The 27,156-nt window shown below is 37.1% G+C and overlaps 3 protein-coding genes across 3 annotated transcripts; 2 read left to right on the top strand and 1 right to left on the bottom strand.

The window, feature by feature from the left end:
* Positions 1–2,360: 2,360 nt before the first annotated feature.
* LOC122201208 (olfactory receptor 51L1-like) lies at positions 2,361–3,323 on the bottom strand. Its single transcript, XM_042907133.1, has one exon. It carries the CDS (start codon positions 3,321–3,323, stop codon positions 2,361–2,363), a length of 963 nt encoding a protein of 320 aa, XP_042763067.1.
* A 14,900-nt stretch (positions 3,324–18,223) lies between these two features.
* On the top strand, positions 18,224–19,165 carry LOC122200575 (olfactory receptor 51A4-like). Its single transcript, XM_042906268.1, has one exon. The coding sequence runs from the start codon at positions 18,224–18,226 to the stop codon at positions 19,163–19,165; it is 942 nt and encodes a 313-aa protein (XP_042762202.1).
* A 5,637-nt stretch (positions 19,166–24,802) lies between these two features.
* LOC122200880 (olfactory receptor 51A7-like) lies at positions 24,803–25,624 on the top strand. Its single transcript, XM_042906663.1, has one exon. It carries the CDS (start codon positions 24,803–24,805, stop codon positions 25,622–25,624), a length of 822 nt encoding a protein of 273 aa, XP_042762597.1.
* The last annotated feature ends 1,532 nt before the right edge of the window (positions 25,625–27,156 follow it).

Here is a 27,156-nt window from a genome sequence, read left to right as displayed (position 1 = left end):
GGAGAGTGCTGGAAGTAAAAGTTGTACGAGTGAATTGTTTTGCATTGGGCCGTAGGGTCAGGCATTTCTGCCTATCACTGTGGTTAGATAGGTCATATCTGCAATGGAGACAATCCTTGAAGGGGCTGAAAGTCCAAGACTCTCTCCTGACAACACTTCCAGCAGCTGCGGCTACAAATCCTTCACCGAAGTGGGATCTGGGCAGTTTGTGTTCATGTCCATTACAACCCATTTCAGAGTCCTTTCTCTTCTTTTTTTTTAAAAGTTTATTTATTTTGAGAGAGAGAGTGAGAGAGAGAGAGAGAGAGAAAATCCCAAACCCTGATGTGGGGCTCAAACACACGAACCATGAGATCATGACCTGAGCCGAGATCAAGAGTCAGACACTTAACCGACTGAGCCACCCAGGTGCCCCCAGAGCCATTTCTCTTTTGAGATAATGTGAAAGAGTTTGGGCAGGTCTCAACTTTCTCCTGGAGATGGGAGTATATTACTAACACATGCTCTGTCTACAGTCTTTGTTTTTCTTCATGCTACCTCCCCTTCCTGGAGTACCATACCCAGAGGTATGCTGGTAAATGCTTAACAACCAACTCTCTAGGAAACTTTTTAAAGCCCAGGTATGTACTGTTTGCCTATTTCTGTTGTGTAAATATTTCCATCATGACCAGTTTCAAACTCCCAGTGTTTTACAGAACATGGATTTGGAATAAGATATTGTACAATTGGCGTTCATAAACTAGAGAAGTTAACTTTAGCATACCACTTTCTTTCATACCTAGTCCAGCTAGCAAGGATTAATTTGAACCACAAGGCACAACTAAAGTGTCAAATACTTCAGTCCAATCTTTAATAACAAAATTACACTATTTATTTATTTCAGTGACAGCATCTGTTAACTACTAACATATCCTTTTACATATATGTCTCCACTATTAAATATTAATTATTTAACATTAAGATCATGCATATTTTATATATCCACAGTATTGAAAGAAATAACTGCCACAAGAGGTATTTCATGTTTCTCAGTATATTTTTCTTGGATGAGTGAATAGGCAATATAATTTTACACTTAGAACTATTTTATGAGTACTCACGCTGGTTGGAGAGACCAGCCCCAGAGAGATGTGTTAGTGTAGCAGTGACCCCATGCTCAAAAAGTTTTCAGAACAGCTGAGAAGAAAGTGAATATGTATTAAATACTAAAATATCACCAATGAAGGCATATGTATAAATCTTACCAGTGAAGGAGAAAAATAAGTAATGGGTTATTGGCAATAATGAAACTGAGAAAGACGATGCTATTGAAAATCTACACAGACATGGAGAACAAGAGGAGAAAACCTTATTAAAAGATAAGGATGGTTACTTTGCACAAGTCCCAACCCTCTCACTGATTCAGACATGAAATTCCATGCTATTGAACAGGGAATCTACACACTTGTCAGATGTTTAGATGGTCAGGCTTTTTTTTTTTTTTTTTAATTTTTTTTTTCAACGTTTTTTATTTATTTTTGGGACAGAGAGAGACAGAGCATGAACGGGGGAGGGGCAGAGAGAGAGGGAGACACAGAATCGGAAACAGGCTCCAGGCTCCGAGCCATCAGCCCAGAGCCCGACGCGGGGCTCGAACTCACGGACCGCGAGATGGTGACCTGGCTGAAGTCGGACGCTTAACCGACTGCGCCACCCAGGCGCCCCAATGATCAGGCTTTCTAGAGCAATTCACATGTGTCTGCTTCAGTATTTGCTGATAAATAGAAAAAAGCTGATAGATCTATCTGGTGACAGATATGGCCAGGAGAGAAAAGAAACATTACTGCCCAATGATGAGGTGAAAACTGGTCTATAGCCAATGGCCACAGTAGCAGTTCAAAGTCTGGTCAAAAACTCAAGTTCCAAACTTGCCCCCAAGAAGTCAGAAATCTTTTTATAAATAAGTATGAAACTTTGGCATGAGAAACACAATATAGACAGATCAGAGACAGATATTGATTTCTGGTTCATAAACATGAGAAATTATATAAACAGCTATATTTTATAAAGAAACTTATTGCTATTATTGTCATTCATACCAATAATTTAATAATATTAACAAAATTGTATATTTTTCAAAAGAATCTTTTTAGACACATTGTCTCTTATACATCTCATAATTATTTGGGGGATATAAAAGAACATTCTTATCTCAATTTGGCTATGAAAACAAGGGTTAATGATTAACTGAGATCACATATCTAGAAAGTGAAAGAATTATAGATTTAATCAGATGATCACACTCCAAATATTTTACTTCTCTTCTACTCAGATAGCTGCCCCAAGATTTTTTAATGGGAAAACTTGAGGATAGAGGTTATTTAATGCCCCCTCCGCAGTCCAAACCTGCGGAGAATTCTTAGACGAATCTGCTTTGTCTTGATGCTATAGACAATAGGGTTAAGCACTGGGGGGGAAAGCAGGTAAATATCGGCCATGATGATGTGAATTCTTGGAGACAGATGTTTCCCAAAGCGATGGACCATTGACACCCCAATTACTGGCACAAAGAACATGAGCACAACACAGATATGGGATATGCATGTGTTGAGTGCCTTCAGCCGCTCTTCATGAGATGCAATCCGCAGCACAGCATTCAGAATCAGGATATAAGAAAGAAGTATGCAGACTGAATCCACACCAAGTGTGGTAATAACTACACACAGGCCATAGATACTGCTGATCCTTGCATCTGAACAGGATAATTTCAGAATGTCTTGGTGCAAACAGAAGGTATGGGAAAGGGCATTGTCATGGCAGTAGTGATAATGTCTCAGTAGCAAAGGTGTAGGAAGTACAACTCCCATGCTTCTTAGCAAGCAGGCCAAACCAATCTTGCCTATTACACTGTTGTTAAGGATGGTAGTGTAGTGCAGTGGACGGCAGATAGCAACAAAACGGTCAAAGGCCATGGCCAGTAGCACCGAAGACTCCAGGAATGTGAATGTGTGGATGAAAAAGAGCTGAGCATAGCAAGCACTTGCCTGGATCTCCCGAGCATCCAGCCATAACACAGCAAGCATGGTGGGAAGTGTGGACATAGACATACCTAGGTCAGTCAGTGCCAAGATGGAAAGGAAGTAGTACATGGGCTGATGGAGTGATGACTCTATCCAAATGACAGAGAGGATGGTAACATTACCAATAAATGCTACCAAGTATGCAAGACAGAATGGGACTGAGATCCAAGAATAGACACACTCCAATCCATGAAATCCCCTCAGAATAAATATAGGCTCCATGGTGTTATTGTTATTCCAGACCACCATGGTGAACCTTGGCATACAGTGAAGAATCTTTTCTGTTATCCTTTTTTATCCCTCAAAGTTATCCCTTGTGAACATAAGCAGTGCAATCTGTATACAACATATCTTTCCTCTAACCTTACAGAGAAAGGAAGGAGGTACCTCTTATGGGTCCTACATAAGAAACAGTTCCGAGTAGCAAAGAGCACTAAATTCCAGAACAAAAATGTGTACCACACACTGGTCATCTGGTCATCTCTGACAAGAACTCTGATGAATTTGCCCCGAGGACACTAAAAATAGAAACAGCAAAAGAGGAAAAGAAGACATATTTACCAAACGTCATAAAAATGAAAATAGAGAAAAGTGAGCGTAAATGTCTATGGATTTGCATAAGCTTCCTGTCAGTGATGTTCTTGAGTTAATCATTTGTTGTTTCTAGGCTATCTCTTCATTCAGAGCAACTGAATTGTATCCAGGGACTCAACATAATTTCCTTTCATATTTATTTTTTATTAAATACTTTATAATATTTAAAAATTGAGCATATCTAATATTTTAATATTAAAAAAGTAAATACCACATTATATAAAAAGGGGAAATGATAAAGAGTCAAGTCCATAATCCTAGCACACTTGCATATCTTTTAGCTGTTTAATATAGCAATTCTTCCTTAATCTAAACTCCTCACAGTAGTGGGGAAGATATTTATTATGATAAATATATCATAATAGTAACAATTTGACTATTAAAGTTATGCCTGCCCACAAAATAAAATTAAAACCATATGTTTAAATCAGACATCTATCAGTAATAATGGGTAATATCCACTTCATTTATGTTTATCCTTTCTTGCTTTTTTTTTCTCAAAATGATGCTTATAATCACATTTTTAAAAATATTCAACCTAGGGGCACCTGGGTAGCCCAGCTGGTTAAGCATCTGACTCTTGATATCAGCTCAGGTCATGATCTCATGGTTCATGGATTCAAGCCTGGCATCAGGCTTCACACTGACAGCGTGGAGACTGCTTGGGATTCTCTCTCTCTCTCTCTCTCTCTCTCTCTCTCTCTCTCTGCTCCTCCCCCTCTTGTGCTCTCTCTTTCTCAACAAATAAACATTAAAAATAAAATAAAATAAATTATTTTAAAAATTTAAACCTAAATATTAGTTTTTCCAATTTTATGACCCATTTGCACCTACCTCCATGAATCCACAGCAACCCCAGAAGTGTAGCCCTTAGCATCTGCCATCAGTGCCCTTTAGAAACAACCAATGTCTTTTTCCTTTTTCAAAATAGAGTTCTAATGTCTGGTTTTCCTTTCCCTGAACAATCTTCACTGTAATTGCCTCTGCTGATACTGGCCTTGGTATTCCCCGGGTTGATGGCATTGGGCACAGCTACACCCTATGAGATTCTCTGCACCTTTAGTTCTCTGGGTCCTTATTTTAAGCCTGTCTAATGCCATTGACTGTCCTTGAGAAAATTCTTCATTTACCCCACGTTTTAAAGTCAGATCTCTCCTGCAATATCTCAGCATCTCCCTCATTCTTCCTTAGAGACACATAGTCTTGAACTCTTAAACGTCTAACACAGATTTTAGCTCTGGCCTGAAGTAAAGATCTTTCCAAAAGTAGCCCCAGATTGTTCATTGGCTCCATCTGTCCAGCATTGACCTTTTACTGTCTCTGTTTTATTTCATAAAAACTTTTTTTTAAATTTTCCCCTCTTGACTGATTCTGATCCCCATTTTATAGTGTGAATGCTGAAAGTTCTCAGACTGAACAATCTGTCATTCCAGAGAAGATTTTAGGTTAGAATCTACAGCTGAGAAACAGAAGGAAATATGAAGCTATCTGTAAGAAGACAGATTTGTCATTTTCTCCTTTTTCCTCCAAGTCCAGGCATCCCATCCTCTGGGAGTGGGGCACCTCCCTAGTCCTCTTCTCCAGTCCCAAGCGTTCCAAACTGAGCTTTTACTGGGGCCCTTATCCTGAAGAAAGCAGTCAGCAACTCTCCCTGCTCTTCATGGACCAGGCAGAATATGAGTTCCAGGCATTTCTTTTTCTTTACCCCCAAGCAACATTGTTCTCTCTAGTCTTCAAAATCTACTAAAGTCCCTGGGTGGCTTTCTTTTTTCTTCTTCATCACTCAGAAACGTTTGTTCTAATTTCTGTTCTAAAGCTCAGCTCATGAAAATACTCCAGACATTAACATTGAAGTATATAATGCAAGAGGGTGTGCTCACACACAAAGAGGTTGTGCTGTGGCCAAAAAAGAAAAGTAGTTTGCTTTACCCCATGCCAGGAAATTAGCCTATGCTTTATTTTTCAACCTTGATATAAATCACATTTTCCTTAATTCTCAGAGAAGTTACAGAAAATAAAGTAGGTCTCTGGTTTTCAGACATGTCTTCCTCCCTGATCTGAGCCTTCTAAATTCAGACTGCAAGGTTTAGAAAATCAGCTGCAGGACTGTTCATGGATTTAAAGCTGGAGCAGACAGGAATATCCCTATTTGTGGTCTTTCTTGTCCTTCTCTCTCACTGAGCATCTGTCATATCTTTCACGTTTTCTCATCCCTTTATGGTTGTCCTTTGTTCATTTTCCTATGACTCCATGTCATTAGCAATGATTCTACAGGGCTCTTGATTTATTTTAACATAATTTAATCATTGCTAATTGAAAAAGAAATGGTCAGAAGAGGCTAAGACGGATGTCAAGACGTTTCAAGGGCAGAGCATAAAAAGACTTCCATCACACACTCACATATTCCAAGGAATGAAGGAAGAGCCACTGAGGGTAAGGACACCATTTTATCTCTGGGTTAAGCATCTGACTCTTGATATCAGCTCAGGTCATGATCTCATGGTTCATGGATTCAAGCCTGGCATCAGGCTTCACACTGACAGAGTGGAGACTGCTTGGGATTCTCTCTCTCTCTCTCTCTCTCTCTCTGCTCCTCCCCCTCTTGTGCTCTCTCTTTCTCAACAAATAAACATTAAAAATAATTTTTTTAAACATTAAAACATAATTTAATCATTGCTAATTGAAAAAGAAATGGTCAGAAGAGGCTAAGACGGATGTCAAGACGTTTCAAGGGCAGAGCATAAAAAGACTTCCATCACACACTCACATATTCCAAGGAATGAAGGAAGAGCCACTGAGGGTAAGGACACCATTTTATCTCTGTGGTCTTACTTGTAGTCCTCAAAAACTGCCTTCTGCCCACTGACTAGCCTATCTTAAAATTGTTGAAAAAAGACATTATGATATTACCACAATTCTATATTTCATACATTTCAAATTGTTTACTTCTAAAGAAAATGACACCTACTTTATCCTCCTGCATAAACCGTGCATTGTCCTAATGATTTTACTCTCTTTAGCTTTTGTGTAGTAACGTACACTGTGCCAAAATCTACTAGCTGTTTATTTGTAAGTTAAAAATGGACACTTACCTGAAATTTACACATAAGGCAGTTACATCAATATGAATGCTTAATCATGCAATCAGTGGCCAGTTTCCCAAAGTATCCAGTTTCATTGGGTCTTTCTCTGCCTAAACTTTCCTACATTGTAAGTAAAGTCATATCCTCTGTTTCTATCTCCATGGCTATCTCTCTCTCTTTGCCACTTAATTTACTTTCTAAACATTTTTATCCTGTCTAATCTGTTCCCTGCTGCCATTTTCTTCTATTTTGTTTCACCTAAATTTGTGCCCTTTCACCATGTAACTTTCTTTTTTCCCCCAGTCTTTTCATTGCCCCTGTCTTCTCATTTCTCTGCTTTTAGTTCTGGCTGTCTTTGATTCATCCCTCCCCTGAGAAGAGCTCCCATCTCTATCTGAAGGTCACACATATCCTGATTACAAATGGCCCAGTTTTGATACTCCATGAAACTCAGGTCCTGAAAACTTTTGATTCCATGAGTAGTAAGGCTTGAATACTTCCACCTTTCTATAAACACTCCTGATTTATCTTAGGATAGAAAACTGGGGATTGGTGTCAGAGTCTGATGGGTCCCTGGAGGTGAAATTAATATAATCAACCTTTAACCACAGCTGTGCCAAGAGTATATGATTATGACCCATATGATTATGAGTCCCTACCTCTACCCACCATTCCCAGTCCTTTCCTTAAACTGTTAACAGTTTTCTCTCTTGGAATGAGCATGAGAATGAATGCATGATAACTACTCTAACCCAGAAGAATACTGAAACTGCAGCTTCATTAGGGGCATCCATACAGAGCTGTGGTAATTAAATGCAGAGAGACCCCTCTGTTACAAGGTATTTGCAGCTTCTCACTGAACAGGATATTCATCAGTTATGTACTTGATAATCACTTATTAAGCAATAGCAGGGTTCACATCTCCATACTAAATTCTGAAAAGGCAAAAATCATTACCTGGTTCATCATTACTGCCACTGTGCTTAGCCTGGAGCATGGCTTCCCAATACATTCCTTTTCTTAGCTTATACCTTGGCTATCCACCTGTCTGCATTTACTTATAAATTTTATAGGCAGCTTATCAATTTCCACAAAGATATATGTGTGACTTTCATTGTGAATGTATGAAATCTGCAGATCAATTTTGGGAGAATTTAAATTTTTAGGTTACCAGGTCTTTCAATCCAAGAACACAGACCTCAGTTAATCAAATCTTTATTTTTTCTCAATATGGTTATAAACTTTTAAAATAATAGCTATTATATATCTTACATTATATTTATTCCTAAGTATTTGATATTAATTCACGCTAATATGAATAGCATTTATAAATTAAAATAGCACTTTTTCTAAATCTTCGGTACTGATACATAAAGATCGATTTATTTTTGGTCTTTTGTCTGAGAAACTGCTAAGCTTACTTTTCTTTATAATACGTAATCTGTATAATCTTTAGGCCTTACTTGGTACCAATCACAACATCATAAATAATGCTAGCTTCTTTCTCCCTTATTTCCAATTTTTATATCTGTTATTATATTTATTGATGTTGTGCTGGTCTCAGCCTATTATTGGTAACTAATGCTGTGTTTGACCCTTTGTGATTCTTATGATGACTGCAAGATACCCTCAGCAAGAACCATTAGGAAACTTTGAAGAAAAAAATGGTTTATTATTTATTGGACCTGTAAATTACATGGCACACCTGGGACCACAGAGCAGGGTTGTTGGGTGGGCTTTAGGCCTACAGTAAAAACAAAAATCAAATAACAGGTGTTAAGGATGGAAATTGGGGATCATATAAAAACTTGTGAAACTCATGCAATTATTGAGGGCCTATTATAAAATAAATCTATATGTTATGCTTTTGGTAAGTATTATAGCAGAGAAAGAGAAAGACAGAGAATCCCAAGCAGGCTCCAGGCAGCACAGAGCCTGACTACGGTCTGGAATTTACCATAAGATTATGACCTGAGCCAAAATCAAGAGTTGGACACTTAACCAACCAATCTGAGCCACGCAGATGCTCCTACCATCCTTTATCTATTGCCAGGTTTAATTTGTTAATATTTTATTTAGGATTTTTACATCTATGTTCATCAGTGAGAATGCCCTGAAATTTTCCTTACTTATAATGTTTTCGTCATGTTTTGCTATAAAATTATAGCAGAGTTTGAAAATAATTTAGGAATTTTTTTTTCCAACTGGATGATTTTTCATATGGTTGGCATGATTTCTTTATTAAATGGCTATCCAGAGGTAGTTTTAAAGTATAGTTTCAATAGAACAATTAAAAGACACTCATATTTTCTTCTTTGTCAGTTTTGAGAAAGACCAACCAGACCTATGGCTTCTATCACATCTTGCCACCAGGCTAAAGTTTAATTAAATTGTGAACCTGGTAGTAGGCCAAGATCATGGTTGGCACAGTCCTTACACCCTCTCTTTCACCATTCCTTAATGCCAAATATTGCCAAGGCAGAGAAGTATCAATTAAACATGGTGTCTTTCACAGCCATGAAGAAGATAAGGATGGGGACACAGCTACAATTCTCCACAGGAGCACCAGTGGAAATTTTATTGCCCTAGAAAGACCTGGTATGTTTTCAGAGTATAGGAGAAGGCAAGCCAATTTGACTTATTGAGCCTGTGTTTGCAAGGACAACGACTGGATGGTATCATGTTTAGGGAGTAGCAGTCCTTGGAAGAAGAAAGGGAGTAGCAGTCCTTGGAAGAAGAAAGAAATTTGATTAAGATCACTTGTCAGGAGGAATTGATGTAGAGGCAGGAATCTAGAGTTTTGGGGGTGAGTCAGAAGTAATGAATACCCCTTATTGCCCCATCTATTTTCTATCCTATTTCCCCTCTCTTCACAGAGTCGCTTTATTCTCTTTGGTTTATCTGCAAGAACTGGTGGAAATAGGAGGAGAGAGGCAGTGCCTTGTAAACCCTGTCCTTGGGGGCCAGTGCAGCAGGTGTCTGTGTGGTTACCAGAGGATGGGCTCCTGCAGGGCAAGTCATGCAATGACATCCATTCACTTTGTGTCTTCCTCATTGCATAGGTAATTCCAGGTCTGGGAACTTTATGTTCAATAAAGCCTGGTGTTTGAATCATCTTCTCTCAGTGTCTATGGGTCTTTGTTTCTGCTTCAATTTTTGTGTCTGTGTGAATGTAATGATAATTGTAAAACAGCTCTTATCAATCTTGATTTACTGTTACCAAACCCAGTCCTCAGTTTCCATCTCCATTACTATCAAATATATGAATATTATTAATTTCCTTAACTACAGAAAGAAACAGAGGCTTTTCAGTATTAAATGACTTGCTTAAAGCAGATCAGCTTTTAGGTAGCAGAGTTAATATTTGTACTCCTTTTTGTGTGGTTTCAAAGGCTATCATATCAGCTGAAATCTTGTGCTCTGTTTGTAAATCTCTGTGTCTCTATTATCAAGTGATTTATTTTCTCAAGTTTTCTTCAAGTTTGAAACTACTTGTGAAGAAATGTAATTATAGATTACCTTTTTAAACATTTGTAGGGCTACTTGGATTTTCTATTTCTCCCTTTGCCTATTTTTATAAGCTATGTTAATCTAAAAATGTATATTTTAGATATTTGTTAACTAAAAGTTACTCATTACACATCTTTATGATTTTTCAAGTTGGGGGAGGGGATAGAGCCCACTCCTACATGTGGGCCTTGGGTTCTTCTTTTATTGGGGTCAAGGGTAAGGGCCTAGCATTTCATGGGCTCACCCTTATCAGTGAACTTAAAACACAAGAGCTGAAATTTATAGAGAAGAAGAGAGTAGCAACCACAATAGTGAAGATGTAGATCAGAATATGAAAAATCTCTAAGAACCATATAGAAGAGTTACAGGAACACACAGAATGCTAAAAATGCTAAAAATATGTTTGTGAGCACAGGGCTCAACATAGGACTCAAATTTGCCAACCGTGAGAAAATTACTTGAGTCGAAGTTGGACACTTAACCAACTGAGCACCCAGATGCCCCTGGACTGCCAATTTCAGAGATGGCTCCATCACTTGTGGTGTGACACGTGTCAGTGATGCTGTTTCTGGTTCTCCCAGGGTGCACCTTGCAATCTGATAGGGCAGACTCGGATAAGTAGCCACCTGTAAGACTGACCCATTTCTCAAGTAAATTGAGTGCTGGGTGCTGATACGTAGTTTACCTAAGAAACTAAATAAGTGACTTATTAATAAGATCACATGCCAAGTCACAAAAAAGTCTTAACAAATTTAAGAAGATTGAAATCATTCTCACTCCAAGTATCTTTTCCAAACACAACTAAACTAGAAATCAATAATAGAAAGAAAACAGCAAAATTCATAAATACATGGAAATTAAATGCACTCTTAAACAATAGGTTAAAAAAAGACATTTAAAAAGCTGTAAAATAACTCCAGACAAATGGAAATAAAAACATAACACACCACACTTATGAAATGCAAGAAAAGAAGTACTAAGTGGGAAGTTTGTAGAAATAAATACCTATTTTAAAGAAGAAGAAAGCTCTCAAATAAACAATCTAACTTTACATCTCAAGGATCCAGGAAAAACAAAACAAAACAAAATAAAACAAAACAAAACAAAAAAACCCTAAGCCCAAATTTAGCAGATGGTTTCTGAGAAGTCACATGTAATTCTTATCTTTGTTCCCATATAGGTAAGTTATTTTGTTCCTTTGAGTGCTTTAGGATTTTTTTCTTTATTTTTGATTTTTGTAGTTTGAAAATAATATGCCTATGTGTAGTTTTTTTGATATTTACCTTGCTTGATGACACTAATTTGATTTTAAACTTCTTTTGTTCTTTAGCTAAGGGTTTATCAATTCTGTTTATATTTTCAAAAAAGCAATTCCTTATTTTATCAATTTTTAAATTATTTTTCTATTCTTCATTTCACTAATTTATATTATAATCTTTATCATTTCAGGTTTTCCTAACACAGCACTGATTCCCAAGTTGATTTCTGCTAATGAGTCTCTGCTCCAGTAAACTGTGACTCCTGTGCACTTTTCTGTCTTTCCAATTTTGGTCACAGGGGTTTATCCTGCATTCTCAACTCTCTTAGTGCTTCTACAAGAGCTGTTGATTTTTCAGTCACTTCTGTTTTTATTTGTTAGGGTGGAGAAGCAGTTTCCAAGCCCCTTACATGTGGAACCAGAAAACAGAAATCCCTGTTGTTATGTTTGTATCATTACTTTGAATTCTTTATGGACTATTTTAAACGGTTGAACAATATGTTTATAGTTGTATTTGTTATTCAAAGAAATAATTCCTGGCATAGTAAAATTAGTGTATTTGTGTCCACGAAATTTCCTTTGACTGACTCTATTTTTACTTACAAGTTGTTACCGCAGAGAAACTTCTCATACTTTTTCCTTAAAGTTGAGGATATACTGGGGCGCCTGGGTGGCTCAGTCCGTTAAGCATCCAACTTCAGCTCTGGCCATGATCTCGCGGTCTGATCCAGGAGTTTCAGCCCCGTGTAGGGCTCTGTGCTGACAGCTCAGAGCCTGGAGCCTGCTTCGGATTCTGTGTCTCCCTGTCTCTCTGCCCATGCCCCACTCATGTTCTCTCTCTCTGTCTCTCAAAAATGAATAAAAGTTTTAAAATTTTTTTAAATTGAAAATATACAAATAATAGTCTTAATTTTATGACTATGGACATATACATGGTACATAATTATCGCATACCCATTTTATTTGCATAACTACTTAAATGTTCTTCAGTTTTTAAATTAATTTTCTCTTCTCTTTGAATTATCTTCCCTTAATCACCTTACATTGTTTAAAATTTTTAAGTACAATACAAATCTTAGATATCCACTTATTCCTCTAGATATTGCCCTATTAGAGCTCTTCCTAGTCTTTCTCCAAACTAGACTTGAAGCTTTCTAGCTCGTGGCACAAATGCCCTCCTGGGACTTACTTTAATTACCTTATGGTTTTGCATTGCTTATTAGGGTTCATGTATTCTTCTATCAATTCACTTAGTTTACTGGAAACCATTCTCGAGTAACTTCTTAGGTTAAATTAATTACACCTAAGTACTTAGAAAACATTAACCCCTTTGTCTTCTAAACTCTTGTCTAGCTATTGCAATATCTTACCCACATCTAATTATATTTGCTTTGTAGTCAAACATATTATTTTTAGATGTTTGTTTTTTTCTAATAACATTTATCATTCTATCTTTATCATTATTCCTTTAAAATTTCACAATATGTTTAATATGGATTTTTAAAAATCCATAATTAGGTAACCCTTATTCCAGGACCTCCCATTAAAATGATGACATACGAACTCGTAGATTAGATTTTTTGTTTTTTTTTAATGTTTTCCACCCTCATATTTTGTTTTTGCTGGAGATTTTCTCATATATTCAATATATACATTGAATCAAAGGCCTTTATATGTACTGCGACATCCTCCCCCTCCCCACCCCAAAATAGATCACAGGGGATGTTGTGTTTCTGTCCTCACATATGTGGATTCAGCAGGATTAGAGGTAGTGATTGCCAAGGCAGTGTAGTCTTTGTTACCATTGCATAGAATTCAAAGTTCTCTCCACTACTTCATTCTTTCCCCATAAGTCTTTAACCTGAGAGCACTCAACCAATAAACTCTGCACACAAATATTCACCTCAGTATTTGATTCAAAGAGAACTCAGCCTATGATACCATCACTAACAAAGACAAATGCAAGTGACATAAGAGGAAAAATTATTTGCAAGCACATCAAAATAGAAGGCTATATTCTTTAATATAGAAAGCACACCCACAAACTAATAACTAAATTTTTTTTTAAAAGAGCATACTTGACTGGCTTCTAAAAATAAATTCAAATGCTCTTGAATGAGAAAAGAAGACTAATATTTATTTTATAGGGTACAAAGTGCATTTACCAGCAGTAGCAAAACTGAATCTGAACACTCAATTACAGGCACAAACATAATGACCTCGGAAAACAAAATGTGACACTCTTGCAGAAAAGCCACTTACAGAGTCTCTAAAATTGCAGGTGACATAGGAATCAATTCTGCTTGGAGCAACAGGAGAGGCCTCTTAGGGCCTTAAACATAAATGGCTAATTCATATGCATAATGGGAATTCAGTTGAATGTTCCTTGAACTAATTCATTTAAGGACTTGTCTGGGGGCTTTTTAACCCTTCTGGGTAATTTCCAGAGTTCTCATCCCCAGAGGCCTTTGTTATGCTAAAAGGGCATCCAGGTAGAAGGACTAGAATCAAACTGTCATGATCAACCCTTGTTGTGTCTATCAAATGGGATTTGGGTGACTTCATTCTGTGTTCATCTCTTTTTTGAACTTAAAGAATATAAATGCAGTGGCCAACACCTTGGTAAGTACCTGAAAACCCTCATGATCTTATCAGTCAGTAACCACAAGATGCATCTCTTATCCCTGGTAAGCTATCATGATTTCACTGTTCAGTGCCTGCTTCAATATCAGGATATAGTCAACACCTGAAGTAGTCCCAATGCCTTCATTGAAAATCACTCTACCTTTAACTTAAAGAACATGATAAACAACCTTATTTAAAACTTCCATATAAACAGTAAACTTTATTCTAAATCCATCCTTTAAAGACATTCTGTATCTGTTATTTACACTGCATTTTTTATGTTTTTGTGAAGTACAGAATAGGGTTGGGTAGGCCCTTCTGAGATGAAAACAACATACTAGAAATTTTTCTGTGCAGTGTTTTACTTTCTTGTAGACTCTTTAAAAATGTCACACTTCAAAGCAAATAAAATGGCTCTTCCAGAGACATATAGCACTTTCTAATATATATATATATTCATTTAGGAGAAGTAGAGGTTGATAGTGAAGAATAAATAATGTGCTTGTTGAAAATGTTATTACTCCATTTTTTTGATTTATCAGTAAACAAGTTTTTATTACATTAAGAGAACTTATAAACACGAAGTTATTGATAGGATTCGGTATGGAAAAATTAATAACTCAGATCTCAAAATGCTTAAATTGATTAAAAGATTCAAAATTATTACATGATTACTGTGCAAAACCAGTGCTAAGTTATTGACAACCTATGAAGTTTGGGAGAAAGTTTGCTAGATAATATCTAGGAGAAAATTGAAAGAGCAGAGTCCCCTCTACAGCCCAGGAAGAACTGTCTGCAGTGGGGATGGAGACATTGGCAGGAAGGGTGCTGAAGTAAAGAGGGAAGTAGGTGAGTTCAAAGACAAGCTAGGCAGAAGAGGGACCCTGGGCAGCAAAGCAACATTTCTCAAACGTCTCACTTAGCTCAACAAATCTGACGGTAAACATGCTTTGATGCTATCTGTCCTAAAGGGAATGATCCAATAACTCTGTGTGGTTACATAAACCAAACAAGCAAAACCCTTACACAATCCTTGTTAAAATAAAACTTCAGTTTTCATTAAACATTAATCTTACTCCTTCCAGATTAACGTCAGAAGCAAGTCTGGGGAATCTGAAGACACTAGGTCTAACGGATAGCCCTTCATTGGTTGTTGTGTGATTTGACACAACTGGATTAGTGTCTAGGCAGACAGCTATCACAAACCAGTCACTGAAAGTACAGTTTATTCATTACTTTACTATGAATTTGTATGAGAGTTTGCCAAACTCTAAAGTGAACAATATCCAAACACCTGACAGGTTTTTTACTTTATTAAAAAATGCAAATAATGTATTATATAATGCAAAACTTCCTAGGCATTTCTTTCTAATTGTCTGTCTCCTAGACATCTCATTCTTAAGGGGAATAAATGTCACTAAAATGTTTATAGACAACTCAGAAGTGGAAGTAATTTGGGCAGAGGAAAATAAATACAGGAAGTTGGAGGTGGGGTTCAGTCCAGAAAACTCATTCAGAAGGCAGTGAAAGATCAAGAAGCAACAATAGCCTAGAGAAAACTGAAGGTGGATTACAATGCTTGGCATTTGAGATTATAGGAGAGATGAATTCCAGGGGAAAAAATAGTTAAGAAAAAAGGGAACATGAGCTTTTAAGTATTTTCCATCATGACAACAGAATCATTGTGACAAAACGGTTGAAGATCTATGTAAAAATAAGAATGGAAGTACTAAGAAATGGCCTAAATAGTTCAGATCTGAGAGACATTATCAAATTCCTCATGACAAAAATTGATGATGAAGCCTGAAATTAGCTCTAGTGTATCATTGAATAAATTAATACATTAACTCATTATTTTACAAAAAGCATATGATCAAACAATTCTCAAAACTATTTTTCTTGAACATTAATAGGTTATATTTTTTAAATTGTATTGAAGTTTTGGTGGAGAATTTTATTCAATATGGTATAGTGAGCTAAATTTGGTATGTCAATTTCCATTCTACTCTACACACGTAGTAATAATAAATAAAAGATAAAAATTATAGAGATATTGCCATGCTCCTTAGATAGACAAATAGATAGAAAATACATGATAATTGATAGATGTTAAATGATAGATGGATGATGATAGATGATAGAGAGAGAGAGAAAGAGAAATGAGATGCCATGTAAAAATACATAATTTTGTGTTGAAGTTGAATCCAGAAACCAATGTGGCTCCTGGTCTAGAGGCATATTGGTGGTTGGCAGCTCAGCATGTGCATGGGACTCAGCACAACAGTGCTCTGTATTTGACAAGGGACCAGTCTAAGTTACCCTACTTGGGACATGAAGCTGTTAATCCACATGGAGAGTAGAAATAGGTGTTGTCACAGCTCAAATCTATTCCCCATAACAAGCCAGGTCTTGAGATAGTTGAGGGTGGGAGATGGGAAGGGCAAAACCATCCTCAACTCTCATTTGAAACAGTATCCTTTAACCGTTATAAAAAGACTTAGTACAGTTGACAAACTTAAGGAAGTGAGGAAGAGTCAACTGCTACATCTAAACATGGGGCATGAACAAAATAAATCATCAAACAAACAAGGAAATTTTCACTCAAGGTGCGCTTACAAGTAAAATTCTGAAACATGTATGAAGACTAACACTGAAAAAGAAACTCTACAATTTCAATAATAGCATTCACTGATGAGAAAAGAAAAACTAAAGCAATTTAAAATGAATTTTGAAGCAGCCATTCTTAAGATCCTCAAAACTTGAAGGTGGCATAATAACAATAAAATGAATGAAAAATTATGGGGGTAGGTAGATATAAATTAAAAATATAAATATGAATTATAAAAGAAAATAGAGTAATTGAAATAAAACTCAATAGTTGGGATACATTTGGGACCAGTAACAAATGAAAACAGAATTAGTAAATAAGAAGTGGTACTAAAGAATTCACCAAAATGCAACAAAAACAAATGAACAGTTTGAAGATATGAAGCAATCTAAATAGGAAGTTAGATTGGGAAGTTTCAACAAGTTCCAACTAGATATATTTTAGTAGGCAATGTTGAAAATTATAATGGCAGAAGATATTCAACGCTGAAAAAATACATGGCTTTTCAGGTTAAGAATACTAAATTACAAGCAAAATAAGTTAATTGCAAATCCCCATCTTGCACTGCAGATAACAGCCTAAAGACTAGAGGAGGTGAAGAAAATCTTAACTAAAAGGAATGAAAGACCATGTGCCAGCAAGACACAGAGACACATGAGGAAGTCAATTGAAGAGGGTTTACTGAAGGATCTCTTTACAGACGTGTATATATGGCCAAAGGTGCAAAAGAAGATGAGGAGACACTCAGGACTCTATGGTAGGAAGGGAGGAGACAAAAAGAGAATGGCCAGCATAGACAGGCTTATAACAGGCTTCTACAACAAAAATCTGCAGTGTTCCTCTATGTGACCAGTAATCATTATGAAAAATAGAAAAGTAATAGATAATAAATGATCTTATAAATACTCTTATAAATAATTGCATAAGGATTCTAAAAAAATTTTTTTACAAAAGATGTAAGATCTTTGTGGAGAAAATTACCAAATGTTTCTGAAAGACATAAAAGGAAATTAGAAGAAAGGAAAAAAACCCATGTCTACGTTAGAAGACATTGTATAAAAATATATTACTTTATCTCTGAATTTTATGTACATTAATTGAAATTTTAACAGTATGTAAAGTATAATATTTACATTAAAAAGTGAAAGTTTCAAGTTCTCCAGTTGGAATATAATTATCTTAGTTGACCAATCAGCTCTTGTATAGAACTTATTATACCTATTATAACCTCTGTTGTAATGTTCAATTTTGATATAAATTTGTTTTCCTTCTCTCTCAGTTTTTGTTTTTAATGGACATTGATGAATACTTCTCTTCCTAGGTTTCTCCATTTAGGTTTATACCTAAGAATTATGTGCATATCCCTTGGATTCACAATACCTCAATGATTCCAAAATGGTAGAGTCAGGCATCTGAGCCAGTCTATTTGCAGCACTTCAGGAAGTCTCTCCCAAGCTTCTCATCTTGTTTCCCTCATTTACCTGTCATGTTCACCGTCAACAGCTCTGAAACTGAAATTTCTACCTTCTTCCTGATTGGGATCCCAGGGATGGAGCATGCCCACATTTGGGTCTCCATACCTATTTGCCTCATGTACCTCATTGCCATCCTGGGGAACTGTACCATTCTGTTTTTCATAAAAACAGAACCATCTCTGCACGAACCCATGTACTATTTTCTCTCCATGTTGGCTCTCTCTGACCTAGGACTGTCCCTCTCATCTCTCCCTACCATGCTAAGGATATTCTTGTTCAATGCTCCAGGAATTTCCCCTGATGCCTGCTTCGCCCAAGAATTTTTTATTCATGGATTCTCAGCTATGGAGTCATCAGTTCTTCTCATCATGTCCTTTGATCGATTTATTGCCATCTGCAACCCTCTGAGATACACTTCCATCCTGACTAGTGCCAGAGTCACCAAAATTGGACTTGCTTTTTCTTTCAAAAATGTTCTGTTGATCCTCCCTTTCCCTTTGACCCTAAAACATCTAAGATACTGTAAGAAGACCCTCCTTTCCCATTCCTACTGCCTCCATCAGGATGTCATGAAGCTGGCCTGCTCTGACAACAAGGTCAATGTCATCTATGGCTTATTTGTGGCTGTCACAGGCACCCTAGACTTAGGATTTATTTTCATGTCCTATATGATGATACTGAAAGCAGTATTGAGCATAGCATCACAGAAACAAAGGCTCAAGGTCCTCAACACCTGCGTGTCCCACATCTGTGCTGTGCTCATCTTCTATGTTCCCATTTTCTCTCTAACTGTTATCTACCGGTTTGCCAAACACAGCTCCCCAATAGTTAGGATCTTCATGGCTGATGTTTTCCTGTTGGTACCTCCACTGATGAATCCCATTGTATACTGTGTGAAGAGCCAACAGATAAGAAATATGGTTTTAGGGAAGCTGTGTCAGAAACACAGCTGACAGCCATGCTTAACCACAATGAAATCTCAATCAGTGAATGACACAAAACAAACAGAATGAATCAACAAGGAATCATGCCATATATTAATTGCATTACAATATCATCTTTCCAACATGTTTATTAAGATTGAAGAATCAGCCTTGCAATGTTTTTGGATTAAGATTTAAGAGTAGGGCTCATATATAAATATAAAATTGTATTCTAAGTGTCCACTTTCACCTAGCTTGCTTTAACCAGCCTCATGAACACAATATATGCTTGTCAATTTCATCATACTTAAAGTAATATCCTATATATTCATTTGAGAATTAACAGTATACATTTATATAACAATTGGATAGCAATCAGAAGTGACAGAGGATTGCCTCTTCATTTAAGATAGTGCTCTCCAGGGGTGCTGGGAGGCTCAGTCGTTTACATGTCCAACTCTTGATCTCAGCTCAGGTCATGATCTTATGGGGTCATGAGTTCAAATCTCACACTGAGCTATGCACTGTCAGTATAGAGCCTGCTTGGGATTCTCTCTCTCTCTCTCTCTCTCTCTCTCTCTCTCCCCTTTCCCTGGTATCCCCCCCCCCCACCAAGAATAAGTCGATAATCTTAAAAAAATAAATAAAATAGTGCTCTCCAATTCATAGTTTTGACTTTTATTAAATATGCCTATGCTCTCAGGAACTAAAATTGAAATGGACAATGATATGAGCACACATAGAACCAATAAAAAAGACAATAAACACATGCAGTGTTACAAAAATATAAGAAGAATTTAATTCATTCACCCATTTCATTTATTTCAGTATTTGCTTCCTGAGCATTAAAAATATCACTGTCTATGTTATACATCATAGAAAGTTTCCTGTCTTCCCGGTTTCTGTGGGAGTTCTAAATGTCATAACTCTTTATAATGTATATGATTTGCCTCTCTCTCAGGCAAAGATATAAACCCTGACTAAGACCAATTTTCAGGGGTGCATGAGTGGCTCAGTCAGTTAAGCATGTGACTCTTGATTTCGGCTCTGACTCTTGATTTTGGCTCAGGTCATGATCCCAACAGTCATGAGATGGAGCCCTGATTGGGGTCCACACTGGACATGGAGTCTGCTTAGGATTCTCTCCCTCTCTCTCTCTGTCCCCCGCTCATGCCCATGCTCTCTCTCTCTCATAAATAAATAAATAAATAAATAAATAAATAAAGCAAGCAAGCCAAGGTGCCTGAGTGGCTCAGTTGGGTAAGCGTTGAACTCTTGATTTTGGCTCAGGTGATGATCTCACAGTCATGAGATTGAGCCCCTGCATCAGGTTCTGCTCTGGGCATAGAGCCTGCTTGAGATTCTTCCTCCTCCCTCTGCTCCTCTCTCCTTCTCATGCTCTCTCTCTAAAACTAAATAAATAAATAAATAAATAAAATTTAAAAGGACTAATTTTCAAAAAAGGTAAAAATAATAGCTCTCACAATGGCATAAGATGAACATCCATTAGAGATCTAATTTAACTTATTTTTAATGAAAGAACCAGGCAAATAATACAAACTGTTCAAAGGAGATCCCGTATAAAAGATATATTTATAGATAGGAATGTTGACATTATTTGGCAAATGACTACAAATAGTCTCTTTCACTTTGTGAGACATGCTTACTGACCCTCCACCAGTCAGAATTTATTTGCTGGTCTACCTACCTGAATTACTTTGTTGCTGTTAGTATCTACAACTTACAGAGACTTACAGAGTTGGAAAATAGCTCAAAAGTATTGAAAATACCAAGTCCCTGCATATCAAAATCAGATAACCCATAAGAACATGCTATAAAAATGTAGCTTCCCACGGAAGCACAGGTTTTCCTGTATAGTCTCCCCCATTTTAAATAAAATATAATTTCAGGGGTGCCTGGGTGGCTCAGTCAGTTAAATCTCTGACTTAGGCTCAGGTCATGATCTCACAGTTTGTGAGTTCAAGGCCTGCATTGGGCTCTGTGCTGACAGCTCAGAGCCTGGAGCCTGCTTCTGATACTGTGTGTTCCCTCTCTGTCTGCCCTTCCCTTGCTCACACTCTGTCCTTCTCTCTGTCTCTCAAAAATGAATAAACATTAAAAAATTAAATTAAATTAAATATAATTTCAAAGAAAGATTATTCTTGATTGGGCTTTCATTAGATTTTATCTCATTACTTACACAGATGCAGAAAGAATGATGATATACCAGATGGGCCTTCTTAAGTTTGCAGTGCTAGAGACTTCCATACAGAATCAGATTAGATGTTTAAAAGCTGCTATCATATGCTATATCCAGAATAGGGAGCTATAACCAAGAAGTTGTGTTCACCAAATTACTCCTTCAGGTATGTATACATTTGGGCAGTATTTTCTTCACTCATATCCCCAAAATGTCCCAGTATCCTGTTCTGTCATGGAAGTGATCTCCCTTACCAGTTTTACTGGCTATGCCTATAAACCAAGGAACAGGGTGATTTATTTGAGAGGGCTTTGTCAGCACAGATTTTATACAGTCAAACTTCGTTCACTAAAAGTCACTAGTCATACTTGATTAAATGAGCAACATTTTCAAATATGACATTCTAGGAAAGGACTTGGTTGCATAACCAATCCTCCAAATCATACCTTGGTGAAAAGAGGACAGGATCTTATTGCACCTATGCAAATACACGTAGTATGAAAAGCAAAGACACTCAGTAAGAGTTCCTGAACACTGAGGATTTAATGAGAATCTGTTATAACTTCAAAATGTTTCATTGCATTTTACAAAAGCAGAGTCTACTAGATTATGATTGGTTGGAAATAGCTTAAGAGAAAGAGAAAAATCCTCCTTATATATTCAGAAAATAGAACAAGATGATAACATCAACAATATTCCAAACAACATATTAGGATGCTACCCATCAGTTCAGCCAGTCCTATGCAATGAACTCTTCTGTTGGATCTTGGGTTAGCAGTCTCATGAAATATCGTCTATTGAATGAAAAGAGTTCTGGAAATCACAACTCAACCCGCTGAAAGTTTTAGACCTAAGAGTCTGTCCTTTGAAGTTTGAAGTATTGGGTGCAGGCCTTTTCCACAAGCTCTGACTGGGTCCTTTTATATTGAAGATAAAACTCTGGACTGTTGCTAACTGTAGAGCTTTCATGAATGCATCAGAGTCAAACAAAAACTATTGTTTTAAGATATTGATTTTAGGGGCGCCTGGGTGGCTCAGTCGGTTAAGCGTCCGACTTCGGCTCAGGTCACGATCTCACGGCTCGTGAGTTCGAGCCCCGCGTCGGGCTCTGTGCTGACAGCTCAGAGCCTGGAGCCTGTTTCGGATTCTGTGTCTCCCTCTCTCTCTCTGACCCTCCCCCGTTCATGCTCTGTCTCTCTCTGTCTCAAAAGTAAATAGACGTTAAAAAAAATTAAAAAAATTTAAAAAGTTAAAAAAAGATATTGATTTTAAGCTAATGGAAGAGTGTTACATTTATCTTAAAATGCTCATTGTTAATTTTACTTACACCATTCAAATATAAAAAGTCTAATGAGAGCTCATAGTACATATAATGCAACTGACAATTTCACTTTTACAGTGAAAACAATACTCATATATAACATAATAATCATAGGAACTAATACACATACTATACGAAGAAAATGCAAAGACTATACCATGAATGTCAAGTAAAGAGATTCAGTGACTCTAGAGTAGGCCTAGAAATCTCTATGTTTATAAAATTCCACAGTGAAGTCTGAATGCAGTTGCAAACTACCATATTTGAAAATACTAGATGCAAATTTAATGTTCAAAATCTTGTCAGTTTGTAGAAGGAAACACACATAAGTTTAAGGGGGTAAAGTGTAGTGAAGGAGGCAGACACATACAGGCATAGTTATCAGACACTGTGAAACTGTTCTAAGAGTATTCACATGATGCTCTTGATCTTTGAAGCCAGGAGCATATTCTGCCAGAGGGGGCAGAGGAGGCTTAAGGGGTGTTTTGCTAAAAGGATTAGTTCATCTCATTTACAGGGGGTTGGATGACTCTCCTGGGTTCTTGAGGTTTCACCTCCAGGGAGTTTTCTTTTTCTCTGGGTACATCCTGCTGAGCTGGAATCCCCAACGCTTTCTGGGCAAATAGGAAAGCAGCAGGGAGGCAGGACTAGACTCTGCAGGTCAGGATGGACTGTTGTGCCTACATAGCAGTGAAATTCTGGTGACTGCATGCCACCTCCATTTCCTCTTTACTCTTCCATGTGGGTACAACCACTTACCAACTTACTGGTAAGTTTCCAAATGTTCATAGCTGCCACTTGCCTTTGTACCAGCTCAAGCAAAAATTTCACACGGTATCTGGCTGGCTGTGGTTTCCAAGTGATTAGGATGGACGCCATTACCCTAACCCTCTAAAAAGTCCAACAATTCTGTAAATGCATGGTAGAAGTCCAGAGTCCTGCTAAATGATAGCAACCAGTCAAGTCTAGGCCAGAATCACTAACCTGGCACAGAGAGAAATTCAGAGACAGGTACTGGAACCTGGCTGGCTGTGGGGTGACATGTTTGCTGAATGGTAGAGTTATTGCCTCACAGGTTAGTATAGGTGTTTCTGGGTGCAGACATGCAAAACTACTGAGTTTGCAGGGGCATCAGTGAGAAGGCTATAGGGACCACTAAGAGTTACTTGCTCTATTGTCTGTCCTAACTCAGCATGCTTCTTTATAGGTTTAAATATCTCTTTACATTTTCTCTCTATATATGAACAGAAAGGGACTGTACAATTCTAACAAAAAACTATGAGTTCACAGATTTTTAAGCAATGGTGTGAAGGTGGGTTTTGTATAAAATTCATTTTATGATTTAATTTATACATATAATTACATTTATAAATTTAATTTATACATACCTCTGCATTGAGGGTATAACTTTTCATTCATTTAGTGCACATCAAAATGGTATCTGCTTATATGAGATTCTGTGAAGCCAGAGGGAAGACAAAGAGCAGCAGTGACCTCACAGACAGCACAACCCCAGATGACAAAAACTTACCAACTAAGTTTCCTTCGAAGACATTTATTGTTGTAGCTCTTTTTTGATTGAGCTCTATAATGTGTTTTGAGATAACTTTTGCATAAAATGTGACATACAGGTCTACCTTCATCCTTTTAGATATGGATGTTAACCCTTGCTAGCCCCATTTTTTGAAAGAAAACTGTTTTTAAAAATATTCATTTATAACTATAAATGCAATTGTACTAAGTGACATCCTTCTTTGATCCTATATTTCTCCAAACAGGTTTCAAACTTAAAGGCATGACAATCCTTAAAAAGATGGCTATAGAAGCTGTGAAATTTACTGCTTCCTTCTTGTATAATGAGATTAGGAAAAGCATTTAAAATATTTGAAATATCTATCTGCTAGCAATTACTGCATATTAATCTATATTCATGTTTCTTTTCATATCCTATCTATATGAGTCCTGCTATTACTCCTACAAGTATATTATAAAATATGTTGTTTTAGTCCAAGAATTCTTATACAAAGAAAAAAAAAGTGCAATCCTAAGATTTCACACCAACATTTTAAAGCATACGCTAACCTATTTAGGCCATTTCAGGAAGTTTCTTCTGAGATTCATATTATGAGCCCCTCACATTCCTGCAATGTCAGTCTTGAACACCTCTGAAATGGAAATCTCTACCTTCTTCCTCATTGGGATCCCAGGCATGGAGCATGCTCACATTTGGGTCTTGATCCCTATTTGCCTCATGTACCTCCTTGCCATCCTGGGGAACTGCACTATCCTCTTTTTCATAAAAACAGAGACCTCTCTGCATGCTCCAATGTATTATTTTCTCTCCATGCTGGCCTTTTCTGACCTGGGACTTTCCATCTCCTCCCTTCCAACCATGCTGAGAATCTTCTTGTTCAATGCCACTGGAATTTCCCCCAATGGCTGCTTTGCCCAAGAGTTTTTCATTCATGGATTCTCAGCTATAGAGTCATCAGTTCTTCTCATCATGTCCATAGATCACTTCATAGCCATCTACAGCTCTCTGAGATACACCTCCATCCTGACCAGTGCCAGAGTCTTTAAAATCGGCCTCATATTTGCTGCATTATGTATCATGTTTGCCCTCCCTTTCCCCTTTATTCTGAAGAGGCTGAAATTCTGTAGGAAAAGCCTTCTATCCCACTCCTACTGCCTCCACCTGGATGTCATGAAGCTGGCCTGTTCTGACAACAGGGTCAACGTTATCTACGGACTCTTTGTGGCTCTTACATCCTTATTGTACTTGGGGTGCATTTCTGTGTCTTACATGTTGATCTTGAAACTTATTCTAGGCATTGCCTCACACAAGGGCCACCTCAAGGTCCTCAACACCTGCATCTCCCACATCTGTGCTGTGTTCATCTTCTATGTGCCTATCGTCACCTTGGCTGCCCTTCATCGCTTTGCTAAAAAATGTTTCCCCAGTCATTAGGGCCATTATAGCTGATATTTTCCTTCTGGTACCCTCTAATGAATCCCACTGTGTACTCAGTGATGAGTCAGCAGATTAGAAATCGGATCCTGGCAAAACTATGTGATAACAAGGTTGATGAGCATTGTCAGCCACAATGAAAACTCAACTCAGCAATTTCTGAACGATTGTAGGAACCTGAAGATAGTAATGACAGAATAGAGACTGAACGCAAAGCTACACTGCCTATACTAAGTAGGCCCTCAAATGTCAAGTTATTGATTGAATTAAGCAGCAACAAAATCTAGATAAGATGTCTTAGGCGTTAGGCGTGGGGTTATAGTCTTCTTATATCTAATTGTCCCACCTCTTTTCTGATTGTTATTTCTCTATGCAACCACCTATCTATCAACCTTAATAGCAGTGCAGTCCTAATTAGGACTTAAAAGATTTTTAAAATATGATTCTAAACAAAAATAGAAAAAAAATAAAATAACATGTCTGTGGCTTTAATTATCACAGGCATAATCAGCAGTGACTAAAATGTGCTGGAAGATTAAGCTCACACACTTACCCACAAAAGAATCAGCAAGTTCTGAATATCTAGTGTGTATGCGTTTGTGTGTGTGTGTGTGTGTGATCAGCAATTCATATAATCTATTAAAAATTCTCTGCCCTATAGGACTGTGAGATGTGTTTGGAGAGGTAAGGCTCACATACATAAAATAATTTAAATTAAATTCAAAACATAGATAAGCAGATATTTCACTTATTTATATTTTCAATAGTTTGCAATAGACTCCACAAATGACCTCCTTTAAGTGTATATTGGTTAACTATGCTTTACCTAAGTCTGCACAACATTCTTTGTTTACTACTGTTATGATACTAAACAATAGTACTTTTAAATTTTAAATTTAAATCTACATTTTTAAACAGTATTTTAAATTTATTTTAAATTGTCTATATTTTTAATCAATGTATGAGTGACTTAAGAAGCAGAGTTTCATGAGGTGCCTGGGTGGTGCAGTTGGTTGGGCATCTGACTTCAGCTCAGGTCATGATCTGATGGTTCCTGAGTTCAAGCCCCGTGTCTCGTGAGTTCCAGCCCCGTGTCAGGCTCTGTGCTGACAGCTCAGAGCCTGGAGCCTGCTTCAGATTCTGTGTCTCCCTCTCTCTGTACCCCTCCCCCACTCACATTCTGTCTCTCTCTCTCAAAAATAAAGATTAAAAACAATTTTTTAAATAAATTAAAAAAAAAGAAGCAGAGTTTCACTTCTGTCTTTGTCAATACCCAGCAAAGGACCTGGAATATCCTAGTTGTTTGTGTGTTTATTAAACATTTTATGTTAAGAGCAAATTTTCTATTTGACAAAACCCTGCTATGGGATCTAGATGATTTTTCTGTACCTGTAGAAGAGGGAGTGGATTTATAGCCTTAGAAATCACTTTAATAAGAGCTGTATGATAAATCACTAAAATACAAGTATAAATATTTTTATGTCTATCAGCGTTCTTATTTGGAAGTGTGCTTTCACCATTTCCCTTGATTA

Source organism: Panthera leo, chromosome D1, assembly GCF_018350215.1.
Source record: "Panthera leo isolate Ple1 chromosome D1, P.leo_Ple1_pat1.1, whole genome shotgun sequence".
NCBI lineage: Eukaryota > Metazoa > Chordata > Mammalia > Carnivora > Felidae > Panthera > Panthera leo.
This window is presented reverse-complemented; position numbering and strand designations above follow the sequence as displayed.